The following is a 23255-nucleotide window of genomic DNA, read 5'->3' as shown; positions in this document are numbered from 1 at the left end:
TGTATTTATCCTGTCACAGTATCATGCTGGTATAATTCCAAAAAATGCATCAATTTGTGACTGCATCGCGAAGATGCATATTGCGATTTTTTTCCTTTATGCAACTGAATTGTAATTTGCACATAATGTCCAATTTTATCTATATCGTTACTAATAACAGTGATTGATGGTACATAAAAATCCTATTTTAGTTATTATCTAAAGATAGCTTTGAAAGCAATTGTATTCATAATAAATAAGTTGGAGTCGGGGTCGGAGTCAGGGTCATTTTCACAAACTCCGACTCCAGCCACTATAGTGTTCACGACTTTGACTCCAAGTCGTGTTAAAAAGAGACTCCGACCGCATTAATCGAAAATTAGCCGAACTTCAACTCCGACTCCACAGCCCAGTCGAACGCAAACTTCTGTTTTATCGAAGCTCATTCCAAACCTGGGTAGTGAATAAGGATGGTTCAATACCCTGAGAATTTCTGTTTCGTGAACGCGAACGTGAACACGAATCTATGATTTCATATGTGTCGTCTTATTGCTAATTTCAATCCTACATTTCCGTGAAGTAATATATCAATGTACCGCACGAAACCTAGCGACGACTCGGGCCACAATCCCGAAATATGCATGTTGATTCCATAAAATCATTATCTTTCGTCGCTTTGCCAACAATCTCGACGAGGACTTGCAGGGAAATATATGCTTATGCATTGACGGTCTAGGCTTGTCACATAATCATCAGGGTAGTAGCTGCCTTATCGAAATAGACTATGTATCGGTGTGCACTAAATTGAAACTAGCCTACCGCAGAGCAGATCAGGTGAGTTTGGCGTACTGCGAGATCTGAAGTAAGTACTCAGTCGATGTTCTGCATGTGAGTCGCTGCGAACGATTCGGACGCAATTCAACACAATCAGGGGTTGCGACACACGAGGACTTGTAAAGAAGTCACAGAGATCTTGGGTGCATCTGAAATTCTCTTGAGGTTTAAACAGCACGTAGTCACAACGCATAAGCTATATAGCACAAATCTGTCCTAAAATATGTTTATGTTGATTTACAAAATAATTTCGAGCCCCCTCCGACTTGGGGGTTGGGGTGCGACAGTTACGGTCTTGGTTGTAACGCCTCGCTTTCAAACAGTTCCTCCCCACTTCCGCGCTCCACACTTTAAGAACCCCTGCACTAGAATAAATAAACCAAACCCTATTGCTATATATCTTGGAAGTTACTATACACAATAACCTGCACGTCATAAGAGCGTTGTACACAGCATACAGTTTTGACGAGCTGAGAATTTTCGCGACATAGAAAAGTTGGGGGTGGAGTTGGAAGCTGACAGCCCAGAAACAACCTGAAATACAATTTCAATAAATTCCGGACATTTAAGAATATTCTAGCATTGCATTATTTTCTTGCTGCGTACCGGCAAAAATGTAATTTTCGCTGGTCTCGCCAGGCAGTTCGTGAAATGGGAAGGTACCAAATTTGACAGCTCGGCAAGAGCTGACAGCGAAATGTTTTCATGTAGGTTTCGTTTCAAGCCTAATGAAGAAAAAAATGTATGCATGATCGATTAAATAGCGAAGAAAAAAACGGAACAAGCAGACATCCTGAAAATCCCAAACTGTTGGGCTATACAGCAGAACCTTTCGAATATTTCATACTCAATTAATTCCAAAACATGGACCTGAATGCAGGGTTGTAACCATGTCACAAAGGCTCCGAGTCACAAGTCAATTTCACGTTTATAGTTTTAGCTCGAGTCGAGTCATTTCAATTCATCGCCTAGTAAGTCTAAATCCGAGTCGGCAAGCAGAGGGTCGAGTTCGAGTCGTATTGTTATGACCTGAGTCCAAGTCATTGTGTTTACTGTTCAGTTTCTAGTTAAAGTCTTGATAGACACACTTTTTACAACTCTGCTTGGTGACATCGAATTCTTCGAATTCATAATAAACTTATTTTCCTCACTCTTAACAGTTTCTGGTCGCATTTTCAAGTACCTTAGTTTTAAGGTTACTAAAGTATTGAAGGTTCTCAGTGTACTTTTAGATGCTGAATCCAAAACTGTCATCCGTTTTCTTCAATCAGGTCTAGATTTTTGGCAAATTGCATTTGAATTTTCAAAAACTGCAGCTTTCAGGGTTATGCGATTGAGATTTGTGACGTCATAAAAAGGATTTAGCAATTATGCTGTGCTGAAAAGTTTAGAAAATATTACAGTTATGACGATGACGGTTTTTTCGCGCTTCGCGCGATTTTCCACCATCTCATGGTATGACTATTGTCTATTGTCCGAATTTCATATTTGAGAATTCTCTCCTCAATAGCAATAACCTTCAATTCAATCAAACTATCCGTTGGGATTGCTAGCAATCTAATTTCTCTCTTTAATATTTCGTAATACCACGAAAAGAGGGCGCGAAATTTTTCACAATCAAAAAGGGGGTCGTGTCTAAAAAAGTTTGAGATCCACTGTCTTACAGTAGAATATGCCGTAAAGAAGTTTGAGGAATAATATCACCTTTGGGCACAAGCCACAGATCTGTGAACTGATCAAAGACGAAGGTTTCAATGCATACATGGGTGCAGTAGAAAAATGACCGTGTGCAGCTTTTCGAGTAGTCATTTTAAACTTCCGCTGAAAGCATAAAAGCCCTGATTACGAAGCACAGGTCAAAGAGCTGCTTGAAAGCTTTCAATCCCTTGGAGCTCTGATGTCTGTGAAAATACATTTTCTGGCTTCTCATTAGGATTATTTTCCAATCAACTGCGGTGATTACAGCGAATAACAAGGAGAGAGATTCCCCCCAGACTTTCGCCAGATGGAAGAAAGGAATCAAGGGTACAGGGACTTAGACATGTTTGCAGATTACCGTTGGTCCTTAAAGAGAGATCCACATAACTCCACTCATGTAAGAAAATCTTTGAAGCGGCATTTATTGTCAGCACAAATCATTTAAATCCTCTATTGTCATTTGTATTTATCGTAGGAATGTCAGTATCAGTTTAATTTATCATCATGTTCCGCACAACGCTTTCTTTGTTAAGCTATTCTGAATAGTTCGTTTCCATTTCACACTTCCAACATTGATGTTGGCAAGTATTTCGAATTTAAAACACATTTGTGATGTTAAAAGTGTTTACGTGTCTATAGTGTATCATATCAACTAATACCTTCTTCTGTTAGGTTGAGCGTCATTGAACAAAATTATGATTTCTTGGTTAGTAGTTAGTGCCTTGTTTTCAATTCTGTTATTATATTTTAGTAGTATTTAAAACGGCTGTCATGGCAAAAACCTTGAATTCAAATAAAAAGGCCATCTTGCAAAAATTTACAACATGCAAAACGAATTAAGTTACCACAGAACTTAGCTTGGGCTCGAAGGGGACTCAAAATTATTTCGTCAATTAACATAAATTATAGAGTAGTTTTTCGGAAATTTATGCAACTTTTATCGAAACAATGTTTGGTTTGTTTTAAACAAGCACATATATTATCTCCATGTCTTTACTATATAATCAAATAACAATATGCGTTTTGGTTCTTATTCTCAATATTATATAGTGCGGCCCGCGAATCGATTCAGATGTTGAATGCGGCCCGCGAGCTCAAAAGTTTGCCCACCCCTGATCTAGGGACATGCTGGTTTATGCGTTCCTGCAAACGCTTCGATGTTCTTCCTACGTAACCACAATCCAAGTGGCACTTAAATTCGTGCACTACATTACTTTGTTGAAGTGCAGGAAACACGTCTTCACGTGTTGAAGGGAGCAGTTGCGTTGTCGTGAAAATCACGTTAGTTTTCACTGAGTCGTAACACTTATTGACTACAGAAATCAACTTGAAATTTAGCGCAAATCTATTGCATAAAACATAAAATATGAAGAGGATGCGTTGAGTAACACCAATGAAGTTACGAGGAGACTTAACAAATGACAAATTCCTCATATTTTCTGCAATATTTTTCACATCCGGCAATATTGATAATTACATATTTCCCCATTTCAAATTCAATTTTTTTCGGCTCTAAACTAAAACAGATTCTTGCGAACATAAATAATACCCATTATATTCGATCCAATCCGATTGAGGGATACAATAATTGGTCGAGCGTCATACATTCACATATCAATGATTGCTTTTACAGCTTTTCCACAGTCAACGGATCAGAGAAAGCTACAAGACAGGGATATTTTGAAAAATTTAAAATATCGAAGCCAAATCACTGTAGGCAAGCAAGAATGTCCAATGTTCATGCAAAATTAGACTTCAGCGTTGTGACGTCACACCATTTTTCAATTCAAATATTGTACCCCAAGACATTTACATGCTTGGCAGCACCAGGGATATATAACTGAGTGTCCCAGGGCTGCACAGAATATGTAATCATTCATGCATTGGCACAGGCAATTTCGGCAAGTTATCATATTCCCTTCTGTCACTGTCGTCGGTTCCCTTTTGGAACTTAAAAACCGGTCTCAGGCTAGGATATTCACTTTGACAATGATAGATATGAGCGACAGTACGGCAATTTACGTACGGTGTTTGTTCTTGTGCTAAACGTGCAAGTTCAGACTGCAGACGGATACTAATTATTATTCTTTGAAATATATATTATTTAAAGCACATCAAAATAACATTTTCATTTACATGTATGAAAAAACACTAGATTTGCAGAATTTTGATAAAAATACACTAGAGCACTAGGTCAAGTCAAAATACACTGAATCTAGTTAAAAAACACTAGGAGTGGCAACACTGGTCCTGATACCAGGCCAATTTTCTTCATTTTTATTCCGACTTGTAGTATCCCAAATCGCACTACTGCCGATCGGATAGAGTGAAGACCAAATTCCAGTTGCTCCGTCGCTACTAAGTAGCAGAAAATTAACGCAGTATGGCTCACTTTCAGGCTTTTATTAGACACCGCTTACACGGATGAGATGGCGAGGAGGAGCCTAGATAAACCTCCAAATGTCGGTCAAGTCGAGTCAAGTCGAGTCAAGTCGAGTCAAGTCGAGTCAAGTCAAGTCGAGTCAAGTCGAGTCACCAGCAAAATGACGACTCGAGTCGTGACTCGAGAGCCGAGTCATTACAACACAGCATGAATGCATCTTTTTACTTCTGCTTTTACTTCACTTACCATGCTAACAAGTAAACAACACAGTTTGCACGATATATACGTAGCCCACCGCTATACTTTGAAAATGTTTGCTCAAAGCCGTTTTTTGATATCGACTCCAACCTCACACCGTCTTAAATACCATGTAACCCTTAAAAGTACAACTCAAAAAGGGCGCTAATCCGACTGCAGTCGGGCTCAAACTCGTTCTCGCTATGCCAAATTGTTAATTAGCTTGATTACATCGGCGCTTTATGTAGAGTGGAAACGAGTTTTCCAATACCTACACGCGAAACGATTTGACGTGATAGGCTCGTCGCTCCAAATAATATCTGCTAAAATACAGCATCCCTAATAAGATTCACATCAGTTTGGCCACAACAACACTGTCGTGCGGGCTTGTTGGCTAGTACCAAAGAGCGAAGCGAGCCTTTCGCCGTTCAGAGTCGGACATGTCAAAGCATCCACTTACACAGCAACATATGTAGGCTACCAATGAACAGCGGCGTAGCAGAATGGGCTTCCACCCATGGCTTTCTTTGAAAATGCCCTCCCCCTAAGTGCACCGCAGCAAATTTCGACATAGTATCTTTTCAATAAAAATAATTACAAATAATATACCGCATCTCTGAAGTTCCATTGCTTGAGAAAGAAGCCTCAGCGTTTATAAGGTCAAAACAATAAAGATGAGAAATGCTGAACGAATGTATAAGGCCAGAGCCGGCCAACCGGTCGCTCGCGAGAAGATTTTTAGTGGCCCGCTGGATAATTCCCGAAATTAGCTGTAATAATAATAGTAATACCATGTACTTCATTACGTTTATATATATCGTCTGCTATCGGCGCGACAAAGTATGTTTTTTATTTTGAATTTGCAAATTTTGATTAGCTTAACCGCAAAATTTGGGTTGTTGATGACTTAAGCATGAGTTCCGACGCATTGGTGTAGCCAGGCGCCAGCCACATTTTTCGTAGATCTTCGTATATGACCATCAAGTAGAATAGGCTATTTGGTGGTAGATTTATTTGACTTGATATTTTTATTAGCATTTATTAGCGCGATTTATTGCCACTCAATTTCTTGCTTTTGGTACCTCCTGAAAATTTACCGAATTAAGTCTGAAAATACTCGCAATTATAAGAGAACCTGTCGTCCAACATCCGACTTCGCATCTGCACTTGCAGAAAGGGTAGGCGATAAAACCTTTGCACAAAATGATAGACACATCTACGCCTGAATCTTCGATATTTATATGTCTAAGCGTCGAATAATCCTGTCCTTGTCAAATGAGCCCGGCGGCATACAGAAGCGACCCACAATATATGCAAGTGACATTAGTGTTGGCCGAACTCATTCATTAACTTTGATAAATGTTAGCGCTTTGCGCGGTTATGACTGCAATATGCACGCTGACTTTTCATGACATCATTGTTATCGATTTTGATGCGTAATAATATAACTATTGTTTTCACCGTTACGTATAATCCGGCTCGCTTCTATCGAACGACTAAAGAAAGGTCATCAACATTCAACATCCAAGTGGCCCGCGCAGTGATTCGCAAATCTCATGTGGCCCTTTGGCCGAAAAGGTTGGCCCCCTGTATTAGACAAATAAAAAATCAATAGCCGCCTCAAAACTGAACTTTTCGGGCTTTCGCCGAAGCGAAATCAGCGACAATATCCCCAAAATCAAGTTTTTGAACGTAGTCTCTTTCTATAGAAAGAACTGATAGAGCTGATAGCCGATCATCATTCATGGCGGTACGTCAATAAGACTTTATCAGTTTGAGCTTTGAGAAGCTCCTCTCACAGCTCGCAATTGAAACACCAATGGTCAGACAGAGTTTCTAACACTAGCAAAAATATGATGTCGTATCAAGCAGGTGTGATTCAACTAACCAACGTAAAATACCAAACGCTGTTGCTATACGATCAAACGTGGTTTCACTGCTTCGCACCAGCATCTGTCAATTTCCGCAGCTAACTCCAATTTAACAACACTGATCCTAATCGAAAGCTATTGTTGCCCTGATTCCGGAGATACAATTTCAAAGCTTGTCGGGGCAACGGAACCACCCCGAAATAGCCGTCAAAGTCTGGAAATCAGCATTGTTTCGAATAATCGCTCCATACCATTTCCATTATCATAGTCAATTGGTCATTGTGATGCGGCGCTCCGATTGTTCGGAACGACAGGCCCTGACGGCTATTTCGGAGTCGTTCCATTGCCATGCTCACATTTTATTGCGTGTTCTCGGAATCAGCTTTCGATTGGGACCAGTTTGATTAAGTTTTAGCTCTCGGGACTACCAATCACGCTGATTTAGCCGGCTGTGTACACTGTACAGTACACTGATGTGCACTGTGCCGCCTCATTTGCCGCCCCTGGGGCAGTGCCGTAACCGCTTAGTGGCTGCTACGCCACTTGCTCCGAGATTGTTCAATGTTCATATTTGGACTTTCGGAATCTGTGCGACAACAGCATTTCATTGATAGTAGTCATGAATTCTGAGCTGTTTATGATGAATTGTATTGTCGCAGGTGAGGCAAGACCTACCGCTGCCTCAGCTCTCATTTTGTGCTGTATTTTTGCGCAAGAAATATGAAAATTGGTGATGTTGGATGAAAAATGTTCAAATTAAGTTATTCATGAACGTCGACGGTAAATATCAATAATAATCATAGGTTTTTACAATTTTCCTTCACTCATCCTGGCGACAGGTGTCGAGGCACCGCCCCACTTGCCTCCCCTTACCATATGTCAATGAACTAATGCAGTGTTGTAGAAATTTTCTCACTACCCACTTTACTAATGAAAAGCATACACTCTCTCACTATTGATAAACTGTGGTCAGAAACGAAATTTAGGGAGCAGTCAGAAAGCATATGTCTACAGGCACTTAGACAAGTACTCATGGAAGATAGGCCTACTCGCACTCTTTTAGACATTTATTCGACCCAAGCAGCTGTCGAGTCTGTGAGAGTGCATGTGGAGAATGCATAAATACCACGATTCATAATTGCGTGATTATATATTCGAACTAATTTCCAGGAAATAACGGTGCTGACTTTGATGCCTCCATTGAATAGAGTGCGTTTGAAAGAAATAATCGACGAGCAAGTCCACATAGCAAGGTTCATCCATTTAGCACATAACACGTAACCGTGCAGAGCGTAAACGACTCTCATTTTCGCAGGGGCGATTTTTGATCAGACCAACTCGCACCACCTCACTACGCCAAGGAGTCGCGGGCCTCGGGGATAAATGTTCTAGCGTATGACCTTCACGCCGTAGCTTCAGGAACATTGCACCACAGCATCCTTTACCCAATACATAAATCTCTCCACCTAAAGCAAACACGTCATATGACAACAATTCAGTTGGCAAATTTGTCACGGGCCTTGACCACTCATCGCGTGCAAACATTGCATCGATCCATATCACGGATTCAGCTTCATCTCCACCAACGACGTACACCCTGTCATTTACAAGTACCAATCCAAATGATTCACGCGGTGTCGGCATATTCCTAACGGATATCCAGTGATCTGTCGATACAGTGTAGTACTCCACTGTTCCCGTGCACTCTACACCTAAAGTAATGTCGTCCAAGTAGAGGCCGCCCGCGACGTAGATCCGTTCTCCAACCACACAACTCGCGAAGAAAGATCTTGGATGCAACATTGGTGCGCGCGCCCGCCATTGTTCTGGAGGCCGTAAATTTTCGTTGAATTCCTCGACATTTTGTCCACTGAAATTCAAAGCAAAGTTCTAAGCGACCATGGGTACGTTATGGTACTGGTATGAATTAAGGTATTTACCAACGCTCTATTTTCAGTTCGGAAACCGAAAGATTTCGACAATCACGTCAAAAAGGCATTCATGCATTTCCACCCTGGCCACGTCAATGGAAACTGCGACGAAGCCACCGTATGCATATTATAAATATATATAATTCGTTCCTTGTATTGTTCGAAGACGACAGCTATAGAAACGGCTGAGTTTTTTCTTCATGCCAGGCACACTCTCATAAAACACAGTAGAATCTTCTTTTCCTCGACCTGGTGGCTATAGGTCAGTGGTTCTTTATTTTTTTTCCTTCGCGGACCCCTTTCGGACCGTCACGGACCCCACGAAGTTTTAGTTCAAATTTAGATCAATTATCGTGCAATCGTCATCTGTCTAATGCAAATGACAACTGCGTGTAGGCTCCGTGATAATACAACAGCAAAATGACCTTTCTGGAAAATATGATCATACTATTTCATGTAGAAATTGGGTTGACTTCTATTATTTCAAAGCAAACTCTGCAAATGCATTTCTTGGAATACGTGGTCGTGTCTCGAAAATACGCGCCTTCGATTTGATATGAACGAGTGCCGAAAATCCATTGTAACGCTTCCGACGACACATTTGGGTAAGATCTCAACAAATATTGCTCCAAAATTGCTAAACAATTCGATCTAGCGGCTTATCTTGAAGTTATTATGGAAAGTGGTTGTGTATATCTCCGGAGAAAATGGATTTTTGTAAACCTTTCGTAGTCACCGTGATTGACGTTATACTCAGCACCGTAACTGCCGCACCCCAAACCCCCAATTGGGGGGGGCCCGAGCTCGAGGGGGGGCCCAAAATTATTTCGTGAATTAGCGTAAATCATAGAGTATTTTTTGAAAATTTATGCAATTTTTTCAAAATTTTCTCGCGCTGCGCGCGAATTAAAGTAGCCTTTTATCTTTGTTATTGGATATTGGGTCATTACCGCGCCACGACCTACCAAGACATGCATTCAAGTTTTAGGCCATATAACATGCGACTCCAAGAAGTGTGCCAGAACGATTGGCAGCGAGAAAAGCTTGGCCGAAAAGGTCTATGCCCTTATGCGGACCAAAGGCTTCGCTATATATACAAAATACATATAGCTTTAATTGTCCATAGGCGCCTAAATGACTGGCGCCGAATGTTCCTGTCTTTGCAATCTGAACCTCACAAGACAAATACCATCCCGCTGGGAAAAATGTTATGCCAATGAAGAAATACAAATTTGAAATCGTGTGCGTCTCTTAGTTTAGAAGCCTACGTTTGGGCGGTTCTATATTTTTTGATATAGCAGACTGGAAGTCACGAAATAACATCATGTAACGATGACATATCAACGGTTCCACCCGCCCGAAGATGTTTAATCATTATTTACGGGCCCTCCCGCTTTCAAGACACTTCACTCAACTCTACGGGTAAATCTAATTACGTGAGTAGAGAGGACAATAAATTGATAGCATTATATATGCAATCGCCGATCTGATTGACCGATTTTATCATAAATTATCGAAAATTTTCGCGGTTCGCGCTGGCTCACAATACAGTACAGGTAATTTCATGACAAACGCGAACAACGTGATGGGAGGGGGTCGTATTATCACCCTATGGGAGCCCAATACCCACGTTTTTGAAGGCCTGACGAGGTGCTGTTTCGTTCCTGCCAACGGGTATACGCCCGAAGATGTTTAATTATTATTGAGGGGTCCTACCTTTTCAATCACACCTCACTCAGCTCTACCGGCAAATCTGATTACGTTAGCACAGAGAAGATAAAAATTGATAACAATGTATGCAATTCCCGATCATACTGACCGATGAAATCATGAATTCTAGAAATTTTGCGCACTTCGCGCGCTTAGGCCACAAAAGCTGATTCACTAAAGAAACTCCCAATGATTATGATGAATAGTGGTCAACAGTGTATCGCCGGAGAGGGGTCTGGGGGGCTTCGCCCCCCAGACGTTCGGTCTATAACCCTATGGGGGCCCAAGACCAAAGTTTTTTTGGGGGGCCTGACGAAGTGCTGTTACGGCCCTGGTTATACTCATCCAACTTTTTTCCACAATCCCAACAAAACATCTCTAAACAGCAGAATGTTTGTATCAGTGGGCTATTGGCAATTTAGCAATTAAAATGAGTCTGCACAGTAGGATATCTCGCCTCAGATGGCTATTCTGTTGATGTGAGCTCTGGAGTTTTACTAATAATGAAGCGAAGCTACCTCGTGATTTTCCTTTAAAAAATACAAATTAGGTTATCAACTATTTTGAAGCTTCGCGGACCCCCGGTTGAGAACCACTGCTATAGGTCGTAGGCTCAGGATCAATCTGATGATTCCGACTTGTGTATCACTGTTCTGCAGAAATGCTATTCGTATAGGGTGAACGAACACGGTCTGAACATGCTCAAAGAAACATTGCTTATATGCAGAGGTGGTCAGTAACGAAGTAGTTCTACTTTTTGGAAGTCCTCAAGTAGTTTTCCTCTACTTCTGATACTTACTCGAGTAGATCCGATTTTCTCTACTTTTATTTCTACTTCGTAATATTTTGTGATCTACTTACTTACTTTTCGCTATTTTCAGTTTGTCAAGTATAGAAGTAGTTTAATCCCCCAATATCAAAGATAGCCTGAGGAATTTCGGGGCTGTTTTCACGAAGTACCAACATTTAATTTTCATAAAAGTCAAGTAAATCCCCGAAATTTTGTTGTGCATCGCGCATAGTAGTGGTGGAGTGACAAATATGTTTTCATAAAAGTATCAGTGAATATAATTTAGGTACCGGATTGCTTAGTTCCTCTCACGCCTCATTGTCGCCCATATCAAATATTTTATCACAGTAAATATGGCCCATCATGACGTTTGAAACTACCGATTCGCAATCTAGCAGTTACCTATCACATCGTGATCTAGCAGATCTTGCTAATCTGGAAAATGCATTTTTTTTTATCGTTACACCTGTTTCAGCAGATCACCTTTGAAGCTTTATGGACAAAATACATGAAATACATTTTCTGCTTTTCAGAAGTGGTATTTGTATTTCACTTTCAATTGCGAGTATCATACTTTGAGTTCTGATTATTTTCAGTTCTCTTGTCTGCAGAACATACATGTTGAAGATTAAAAGCAAATGCAGCAATGCCTCTGTATTCCAAAAATAAAGGTACACTAAATATAACTTTTACGATCAACAATATTTGTTATTAACGTATACTAATCGCGAAAAGTGATGAAACCGTATCCGATACAACTTCTACGTATTGCTCTTCGCCTAAACATGGGGCCTTATAATATGGGGTAGGGTGCCATATCTAACGGGGTTGGAATTGAATTCTCATATCTAACGGGGTTAAAATTGAATTCTCATATCAATACTATAATTTTCGTCCCATGGCGCGAAACAATGCTTATGCTGTCGGAAATTGATACCTCCTGGAATGCATCAATACGAATCAAGCTCTTTGCACCTGCCGCATAGCTCAATTCGCAGTTTATGACAATCCATGCGAACGAATTAAAACTGTTTTCAAAACTACTTACTTACTTGAGTAAATTCACAGTCAGTCAATTTTACTTCTACTTCAAGTAGTTTTAGGTGGCTTATTGTAGAAGTACTTCTACCCGTACTTGAGTAGATTTTTTCGTCGCTACTTCTACTTCTACTTGAGTAGCTTTCTTGACTACTTTGACCACCTCTGCTTATATGTATGCAGGGTGTTCACATTTTTGATGATGGCCTGAAATCACAATAACTGTCGTTCATATTTGCAAAGGTTATGCTTCGAAATTAAATGTGCGCACGTGCGCATGATTATACCCCTACACTTTTGATATTCAACATGCCTGCACTGAAGTCATGTTGCGAGTTTAACTACGTAACACTCAACGAAAATCGTGTTGTCTTTATAAACTTACACCCTATAGCGTGGTCGACTGGTCGCCTTCACTTTCCGGTACAAAATTAATTTCAGACCCGTTCCAGTTGGTGTAAATGATATAAATGCTAGGGATAATTGTCTGACATCTGTATGCAGGTGTAGTGAATTGTGATTTCGTGTACCATCAAAATGATTCGCAAAATGGTGGTGTAGGGGAAGGTGGGGTACAATGGGCATAAAATCACATATTTAGTAACGAAAAATATTACGAATCCAGAAATACCAATGAACTGTAGCACAACCATGGATGAACACAAACCCCATATTTCAAAAGAGAAATTATTTGAAAGAAGAAACAACGACAGCACGGCCAATTGAAACACGTACCTTTTTTCCATTGTGCCCCATATGCGGGGTACAATGGGAAAAGCAGCGGGGGGGGGGGGGACGGGACAGTATTTGCAAAATCTGCACCGCGTCAGTTAGCAAGAAACTGAGAAGTGTTGAAAAAAATGATGGATCAGCGGGTATTATAGATCAATTTTAGTTTACATCACGAAGCTTGGAATCGTAATGAGACTGGCATGAGATCGCTGATGCCGGCTCGTCGATCCACATTGATTATAAGGGGTGATAAAATAACCTTAATGTCCTACATTTACTGCGTGACACTTCAAGAGATGTTTTAAAGGGATTGTTCATGACGATCTTGCTTCTGCGCACTCTTCTGTTGATTTTTATATGTTTTGTAAAAATTTGCCTTTGGATATGAATGGAACATCGTGCTCCAACTAAATTGTCGTCCCAAAGTGCCCCACGCACTTCTTCAGAGCAAACAAAAATTTTAAAACCGCAATCCTATGCCCAAAATATTATACAGGGCCACTATTACCTGCTCCGACTAAGCTGCGTACTAATTTCATGCAACACAAACGTGATATATTCACCTAAAACATGATCGAAAGGTAGCGATTTAAGTTTACGCAGGTTAGCAAAATTTAGCAACCCGTCCTTCTCTCACCAAGGCATAGACGCTGGCTTAATCAAACTACATCAGGATTGCGGCTGATATGACACTACTAGATCATCAAAGACGATGTATACTATTCCTGTCGGATTTTAAAAATATTCACGATCTACCATTGTGCACCTGTATCCACTGTACCCCACCTTCCCTATACAACAGCAGACCCGGTTATGTCATTGAGGACGCGGGTTATCTTTTGTTCGAGGTTGGAATTTAGCAGAAATATTGGAAAAGCGAAGTTCCGTTTCCTTCCGTTTCCTTACTGCATTGCAATATTGCTACACACTATTTCCTCGGCGTCCATGGCGTCCCCATTACTGTCATAATAGACCCTGTCATAATAAACGACGGGGATAGTCGCTTCTATAAAACACGTCACGGTTTACTTCGCAGAATTTGAAGCGTTGCAGTGCTGCGTTACGACCACAATGGCTAAATAGAACTAATTCATGAATATGAAAATAACATTTGAGTTTATGCCATTCAAACCCACCATATAACTAAGCTGATATACCGTGAGCAACAGTAACCCCACTACCAGCACTTGTGAAGGCCGAAGTGACGATAAACATCACTACTTAATATCACTCTGCGTTATTTCAAATGCACCTTTGACGAAGATGGTCGCTGGGCTACTAGCTACTCGCCGTAACAGTGCAAGCTATTGACTGCGTCATCGCCGCTCAACAGCAACATCATTCGCTTTTACAGTAGTAACAAAACCTACTTTTTATGCCAGATCCTAGTTCATTGCCGTTTCCGCCGATCGCGTACAACCTGTCCCCCACGACAACAGCACCGAAATTCGCCCTGGAGTGATTCATGGACTGTTTTGTGGTCCATATCTTTGAGCGGGGGTCAAACGCAAACACACTCTTGTGGTATTTCCTTCCATCACCCTTCCTAAGACTACCACCAAAAAGCCAGATTTTTCTTTTGAAAGTGACGACCGCAAAGCCCGATCTGTAAACAGGAATTTCTGACATTCACGGCACTACCTACTCGAAAAAATAATCGCCGCCACCTTGTACTGCGAGGAAGCAAGTTATCCACCAGGGACCATTCTTTCTCGGCGAAGTCATAGCGTTGGAAATCATTCGTTCTATTATTTGGCCCACGTCTATGCGATCCGACGAATCCAAGCATGTACAAGTCGTAAGAGTCGCAACTGCATTCTGTTTTTAAGGAAGAAAACAATGTCTAACGAGCTCTATTTCAGACATGGAAAAATTCACTCTCGATTTAAATTTGAAACCTTTTTACGCCCGCTAAACATGTAATCCGCCACGTTGGATCGAAAATGACTTAGAATTTTGTGTCCTATGAGAGCTCTACAATAGGGTTACCATATTTCTGTGACCGAAATTCCGGACACTCTTTGGCGCCCACTAGTGGATTTCAAAATGAGTTATGACGTCACACTAGCAAAGCTTTGCTCATAGACCAGAGGTGGTCACCAACCGGTTCAGGAGTATATGGCTGTGTGTTGTGTAACCGGGACCGAAAGCACATGCTTTCAGCCCCTTCCCGCCGAAATAAACAATGATTTTGAGCCCACCATACGGTAATCGATGCAACTTCTGGGGGGCGGGGGACTTGATATATGAATCTGGTTTCTATATGCATCTGGTCGTTAAATTTTTTGAATGAATTCTGTAAATAATATTGGTTGTTCCATATATTACTAGATAGTTACTACTCTCCGCCCACATCATCAGAGTTGGCGGTAGAGGTGGAGGAGGATGGTGAGTTCGAAAATACAGGGAGCGTAATTGTACATCGTTAAGTCATGTTCATGCCCCACCGATAAGATCGTTTATCAGCCTTACGCCGGTGCGCACCACGGAGCTTCCGTGGCCCAGATCAAAATTTGACGAGCTGATTACTAAAAGAAGTCAGCGCCTTTGCCCAGACTTACTCAATACTCATGGGCTATTTTGTAAGCTGATTACGTCCAACATATTCGCGAACCCCAGAATAAAGGCAAGCGACCCCCACGTTTGGAACGCTATCTTTGAATAAAGCATTTAAACAGCCTTAGCGATCTCTAGGAATATAATATATTCCTATAATATATTAATACAATTGCGATTACAATTAGGCTTATTCCAGTACATGAAGGTTGTTTTAATTTATATTTTATTGCAGTGTTTGCGAGGATGGTGCAGTCGTCATATTGAAATCAATAAATGTGATAGTAAATCGCGCGCAGCGGAAAGAAAAATATCATGCATCATCATACATATTCCCAAAAATAATATATTTATGTTGATTTACGAAAAAATGATGAGCCTACGTCAAGTCTTCAAAATTCCGGACATTTGGCATGTTTTAGAAATTCCTCCCGGACGCTAGTTTGAACAGTGGACATGTCCGGGAAATTCCGGGGGTATGGCAACCCTACTCTACGATCGATATTAACCAGCCGTACCAAGATTTCGATCCGGCATGAGCATCAACGTTTCAAAGACAGCATGACCCGCGCATTAAAACGTTTTTGATACACATTTGTGACATGTAACGCGATTTGTCGCCTAACGGCCTAAATCGTGGTAGTCCTAATCGTGTATTTTATACCCTCCGGCTCCACAAAGTCATATATGTTTCTCGAAGTATATAGAGGCGATCTTGAATTTATATATAGCTTAAAAGTGCGAAATAAATTGATTTCCTTTATGTCCATAAGGTGCAGTATATCAAAACCGAAGAGATCCGGTAATACCGAGAAGAATGTTCGGTGGCCCGATTAATACACAGGACACCCTAGTGTTGTATTTAAAAGAAAAATAAATTTTAAAAATCATGTTTAAAACATGACCTTTGTTTATACATGTTTTTTTGCAGCCATGACTTCATGAATATTAAATTGTGACGTCACAGTGGATTGGTATTGACAATTGAAAATTTAGCACAAATTTGGCTTTTTGACGAAAAAGGCTTCAGACCCATGTCATGAACGGACAAAAACTATCTTTAACCTGGACCAGCTCGTTATGCTGCATTTTACAGCCAATGATATATACCTACACCTGCGATAACTGTTGAACCAACGACGATTTCTAGGGTTCTAACCATTCCTTGTTGTATACATACGTTGACCAAATCGGGTGCAAATCATCCGTAGGCTCATATCACATGCTTTTTCGAAAATATTTACACAATTAGGGCATAATTATACAACATTTGATAAAACAAAACACGTTTTTTTCAAGTCATTTTTTATAAAACACTGTTTAAAACATGTTCAAAGCACAATTTGTTTCAGATGCAACCCTAAGACCCCATGACAGACATCCAGAATATCTCCTCTGTAAATGTACGAGAAACGTAGCAAAAGCTGCGGCATCTGGCTTCTGAATGATAATAATGATATGTAATAAGTATGAGATTCCGAGAGTAACAACTCGGTTTGAGGATAAAGCACGATCTTTGCAACATTTGGTTAAAAACCGCTCCGACTCGCACGCGTGGTATTTTGACAAGTAAGAGAGAGAAGGGAGTGACATAGAAAAGAGAAGTAAAGTGTAACAGACTAAACAGAGAGGAGTGAAAGAAAAAGAGAAAAAGAGAGAAAGAGAAAAAAGAAAGAGAGAAGGAGAGAGAAAGAGAAGGAGAGAAAAGGAGAGAGAAAGAGATAGAGAGAGAAAGAGATGGATATGGAGAAAGAGAAAGAAAGAGAAAAAGATGGAGAAAGAGAGAGAAAGACAGAAAGAGAGAGAATGAGAGAGAATGAGAGAGAAAGAAAGAAAGAGAAAGAGAGGTAGAGAGGATAGAAAGAGAAACAGAGCAGAGAGAGATAGAGAGAGAGATACTACTGATACTACTTCTCCGTGTTGCTCTTCAATCGAATTACGGCCTTGTAATATGGGGAGGGCGCCATACCATGATATCTTCTAAGTCGGGGTGTTCGAGTAAACCAAGGATTAGTATCGCATTCCCACATCAATGCTACCATTTTACTCCAATGATGCGGACTAATACTTATGCTGTCGAAAATTTGTACTTTCTTGGAGGCATCAATATGAATCAAGCTGTGCACCTTTCGCATAGCAAAATTTGCAGCTTTACTTCAAGTAGTTTTAGGGTGCTTTTGAAAGGACTACTTCTACTCGTACTTGAGTAGATTTTTGGATCGCAACAGAATTCTTTCAGCCGATTCTTTATTGAAAGCGAAGCATTCAACTTCAACTTCACGCATTTCAGACGCACGGATCGGATTTTCCATGTACGACTCTTAAAAGTAAATATCTTGCAGGAGTTGCCAATCTAAAACCGTACTCGTGATCCGAATAGAATGGTGAGGCTGACTTATTTTGTTGTCATTGGCTGACTTATTTTATTATCAATAATACTACGTATAAATTCGCTTAGTAGCGCTTTTCTCATCTAATATCCTACCTAATTGTAATCGTGGTGAAATATATTAGAAAAATGATTATCTTTCGTGGAGCACACAAAATGTTGTCGCGGGCCCCCATATAGTCATATCTACTCCTGCTCTAAGTGTTACGCTATGTATACAACGATCAAATATATTGAGAGGAACAGTTTCAGTAAAGCTCACGGCCTCAGCAGTAGAAATGCTTCATTAATCTGCGTTTCTACGTAGATCACAATTTGAAAGTGCATACTTCTAGTATTGACAGTTTTATCATCCATTTATCTTCATGCATAGTATACTGTACTTGCTTAGTTCCAAGTAAATTAGACTTCCAAATACATACAAATACAATGAAACGAACCTACCAGTGTCACGGATAATAAAAAGTTACACCAAGCAGGTCGTGTAGAAATGATCTCACCTCATTTGTCACAAACGATGAAAAATACTAAATTGATATGCACGGATAATACAATGTCGGACACGGCTTCGCGACATCGGCATAGTATGAAGTGAATGCAAGATTACAATGATAAGCGTTGACAATTTCCGATCCGCGAGTGATAAAAGCACCTACTTAACTACATAGTTACACACACATTTTAAAGAAAAATCTTTCACTGTTTACCCTCACTGTCAGTCGAGCTAAGACTAGTCTGAACTCCGCTGCATAATACTATATCCGTTACGGACAACTGTTTGGTGGGCTCAAGCAGACATGAGAAGAATAATCATTGTGCGCCCCTCCAATTATCACGATTTTACCTCGCTGAAGCCATTTACATAATATAGTCTGGAAAAAATCTACAGATAGACAGACAGACAGACATTTATTGTTTCGTCAAACATAAAAATTTGACCGGAGGTGACTATATGATCTACAAGGACTTACTCGTCACCTCGAGGATATCGCTTAAGTAACTGAACTGAGGGGTTCATCGGATCCATTTCCCATTAGGACACGAAAACACGTATGTGTACAACTGCAAGCGTGACGCCGCAAACCCCGAAAAATGCTTCATACTGACAAAGTCGCCTCGCACAGAACAATCTCTGCAACGCACAAAAAGCCGAAGTGATGCCTTTTTTTATTCGTTAATCGGTGTTGTCCAAGGGACCGCGCAGTGACTTGGTGAGTGCGCGCAGACTCGTGAAAAATTAGAGGGAACATTGCTTGCGGCCGAGTCACATAAGGTCGGCAATTTCCCGATCCTCAATTTTAAACTGCTCCGGCTTCAGAAACTATCGATGGGCTCAGTCAATAGTCAGTTTCAACAGTTGAAGCTATAACTTAACACAGGGGTTCTCAACCTGGGGCGGGCGCCCCCCTTGGGGGGCGTGGGAGGCTCTCAGGGGGGGGGCGCGAGAAATTGACGAAGTCAGTATAGGGAGGGCGCGAGAAATTGACAAAGTCAGTATAAATTGTACGTGTCTGAACATGTGTTTCACATCCATTATGAGAAGACGATTAATTAGGATGAAATTTATTACATATTCAAGAAAGCTTGCAAAATGCAAACTCTAGCAACCGCGCTCAACGGAGTATAGTCTGATTTCAACTTCATTTGAGGAAATTTTTGAAATTTTTTGGAGATATAGAGAGCAATTCCCACGTGTAAGTCATTCATTGCTTCATAGCTTTGACAGTAGCCTAAAGCTTGGCGTGCTGGGCAGCTCTTGTTAGTAGCTTGCGAACTGCACTGCCTAAGACAGACTTAGATGCAACATAGGTTGCCCGGTTTCGCCCTCAATTAGGCTATAAATCAACACAATTTAATTAATTTCCAAAACTGATCAAATTTAGCCTGGCACGACGGAACGACGCCTTGTTCTCTGTACTCACGACCAGCATCAGGATTAGTCTCAGGGTGACCTACCTTGAATTTAATTAACGGATGTCTTGTTCAATGTTTTTTGTTATTTTCAAACAAGTTTGGAGAAATTTGTCATGTAAAAGACTCAACAACGGGAATGCAGATTCAAAATTGACGTAAGATATACCTTATGTATACTATTAGATCAGGGGTGGGCAGCCTGCGGCCATAGAAGGGAATTTGAGCGGCGGTCAACGCCTAATTCAATTAGTATGTGTTGGCGGCCGTATAGACATGCAAATTGCAATTACGAATTCACTCCCGCATTTTCGAGAGATTTTCATCAATCTTGAAATTTTCTTCGCCCTCCGCGCAATTCAACAAGACTTCATTTTTCGATTTTAATGCAGTAGCGCCCTTCTTAATCTGAGCCGGAATGGGAATTGGCAAGAAATAACAATTCGTTCGCGGCCCTGAAAAATTTGCGCGCTTCGCGCGACAATATCCACCTCCCGGCAACTATTCATAACGTTGCCACTCAAGACTTCGGTGCGTACAATAGGCCATTGTGAAAAGTAGAATACTCCGGAGGTCACCGGGAATGGATATGGACAGTTTACCATAGGAATTTTGCGTCCAGATCGTTCATTGCGGCTATGCCCTGGAATGCGGCGTTACGCTACATAAGCAATCTAAATGCGGCCATGATTATCAAAAACGTTGTCCACCTCTGTATTAGATGATGTGCTCTTTTTGACATGACGATAAATGCAGGGGGGTGCGATTTTTTTGACCATCTCTAAGGGGGGCGCGAGTCAAAAAAGGTTGAGAACCACTGACTTAACACATGGCCGGCTGTCGCGCCGAAATGTCAATTTGTGTGGGTTGGGTATGCAAAGTCATGTGACGTCATAATCACTCAGTTTCGACTGTCAGTGACGTCATAGTCGGATGAGAACGCACTTTACTGCTCCATGCCATTGCTACTTACCAGAGATGAGCATGAGCATGGATTAGGGTTAGGATTTGAAAAAACGGATTTGTGAAATTTTGTCGGATTAGGATTGGATTAGGATAAGAGATTTTTTTGGAACGGATTAGGATTTGGATTGGATTTACCGATTTTCTGGGAGATTGATATGTCGTGTCTCGTGTGGTGACTCAATCAATCAATCAGGTTTATTAATATTTTCATCGTTTCAAAACATCACAAGACTCCGATACAATGAAAAGATAGGAAGGTGTTGAAACAACTTGGAGTAGCGACAAACTTTATTCAGATCAGTTATTAATCTACTTAGGGCTCATCACACTATGGTACACTCGGTGCCAATGAACATGAGAGGTACATCCCTATGCTAAGTTATCTTCAATCACGAGAATTGTTGGTTGTCAAAGAAAATATTCCAATTCCTCCCTTGCATAAATTATCATTTTTTCTAAACTTTTCAAGTTAGAATCGCATTAGGATTGGACATGGATTTCAATATACGAAACTTATGGATTAGGACTAGAATTTGGAGCTTTCGATTGGATTGGATTAGGACATTGATATTCCAAATCCGCTCATCTCTGCTACGTATGCAGCAGGGGTCGTGAACCATTTTCGACCGAAGAGCGATATTGGCCCAATATTTTACTCACAAAGAGCCATACATGTCAATCAGCTGTGACGTCACCATTGTAAATTCGTGACGTATTGGTAGCACTAATATATGAGATTCGTAGTGTGCGTCATATTTTTCTGCTCACATGCGTAGGTGGAGCTAAACATGGTCACTTGCAGTACACACCCACTGCAGGGTGTGATGCGTCAGTGGCGTCGGGGTTAGGGGAGGCAAGCGAGGCAGTGCCTCTCATGTCGTCAGGGATGAGTGAAGGAAAATTGGGGAACCTTCAATGATTATTATTGGCATTTTCTATCGATGTTTATGAATGACTAGATTCTGAACATTTTTATTCCCAAAATATCGGAATTTTCATATTTATTGTTCGAAAATAAAGCACGAAAGGGGGGTAAGACACAGATGACGCACATACTGGTCAAGCCTCGCCTGTGATAGCGCAACTCATCGTAAATAGCTTAGAAATTTTATTAACTGATATTGATCAAATCTAATTGTCGCGCAGACTCCGAAAATCGAAGTAGGCTATTGATCGACTTCTAACGTATTCGGTGTAACGTTGCGCTACACGACGGTGATAGAAATAACATGGATGGCTATAGCCATGTTTTTAATGTGATTTTGTAATTTTGAATGTCACTTCGAAGGCAGTTTATTTCTTGGCGTAGTTCAGAAAGACAATGTGTATTTGAAGACTGCATTGTCCTACAAGCGTCGCCATGTCTGCTATTCTCTTTAATCCAGTGGTTCTCAACCTGGGGGCGCGCCCTCCTTGGGGCGCGGGAGGCTCACAGGGGGGAGGTGGCGAGAAATTGACAAAGTCTGTATGAATTCTGATTAAACATGTGTTTCACAACTATTGTGAGAAGAAGATGATTGAAGATGAAACTTCTTTCGTATTCAAGACAGCTCGTCAAATTCAAACTCCAGCAGTCGCGCTCAACAGAGTATATAGGCTGATTTCAACATCATTTGAGCCACATTTTGAGATTCAGAGCAATTCCCAAGTGTAAGCCATTCATTACTTCATAGCTTTGGCAGTAGCCTATAGCTCGGTGCGCTGCGTAGCTGTTAATAATAGCTGGCGAACTGCGCTGCTTAAGGCAGACTTGGGTGCAATATTGGTTGCCCGGTTTCGACCTCAATTAGGCTACCCTAAATCAATACAATATAATTCAATTCCAAAACTGATCAAATCTAACATGGCAGTACAGAACGACGCCGTGCTCTCTGTAGTCACTACCAGCATTAGGATTAGCCTCAGTGCAACCTACCTTGAAATAAATTGATGTCCTGTTCAATGTTTTTTGCTATTTTTAAACAAGTTTGGGGAAATTTGTCAGAGATGTTGAAGACTCAATAACTGGAATGCGGATTAAAACTTGGCGTAGCATATACCATATGTAGCTATTAGATCATGGATGGGCAACCTGCGGCCGTAGAAGCGAATTTGTACGGTCGCCCACACCTAATTCAGGAGGCCGCCGACATGCAAATTGAATTACGAATTCTATCCCGAATTTTTGTGAGATTTTAATTATTCTTGAATATTTTTTCGCGCTCCACGCAATTCAACATTACTTCATTTT

At 40.9% G+C, this 23255-nt stretch overlaps 1 protein-coding gene across 1 annotated transcript; it reads right to left on the bottom strand.

The window, feature by feature from the left end:
- Positions 1-7710: 7710 nt before the first annotated feature.
- Positions 7711-18873, bottom strand: LOC145447636 (kelch repeat and BTB domain-containing protein 8-like). The gene is made up of 4 exons (XM_080325880.1): positions 18649-18873; positions 14871-15021; positions 14574-14809; positions 7711-8872 (listed from the first exon to the last, which is right to left on the bottom strand). The coding sequence occupies exons 2-4, from the start codon at positions 14990-14992 to the stop codon at positions 8715-8717; spliced, it is 516 nt and encodes a 171-aa protein (XP_080182006.1). The 5' UTR covers positions 14993-15021; positions 18649-18873; the 3' UTR covers positions 7711-8714.
- Positions 18874-23255: the final 4382 nt, after the last annotated feature.

Source organism: Botryllus schlosseri, chromosome 10 (genome assembly GCF_051294905.1).
Source record: "Botryllus schlosseri isolate E-star chromosome 10, Bs_hap1, whole genome shotgun sequence".
Taxonomy (NCBI): Eukaryota; Metazoa; Chordata; class Ascidiacea; order Stolidobranchia; family Styelidae; genus Botryllus; species Botryllus schlosseri.
This window is presented reverse-complemented; position numbering and strand designations above follow the sequence as displayed.

Excerpts from the sequence above, each read along its gene's own strand:
- LOC145447636 (XM_080325880.1), bottom strand. The coding sequence starts at position 14,992 with ATGCTTGGATTCGTCGGATCGCATAGACGTGGGCCAAATAATAGAACG. Across the intron at positions 14,810-14,870 it reads TTGCTTCCTCGCAGTACAAG|ATCGGGCTTTGCGGTCGTCA; the intron begins GTGGCGGCGATT and ends TCCTGTTTACAG. Across the intron at positions 8,873-14,573 it reads ACTAGGATCTGGCATAAAAA|TGGACAAAATGTCGAGGAAT; the intron begins GTAGGTTTTGTT and ends TTTGAATTTCAG.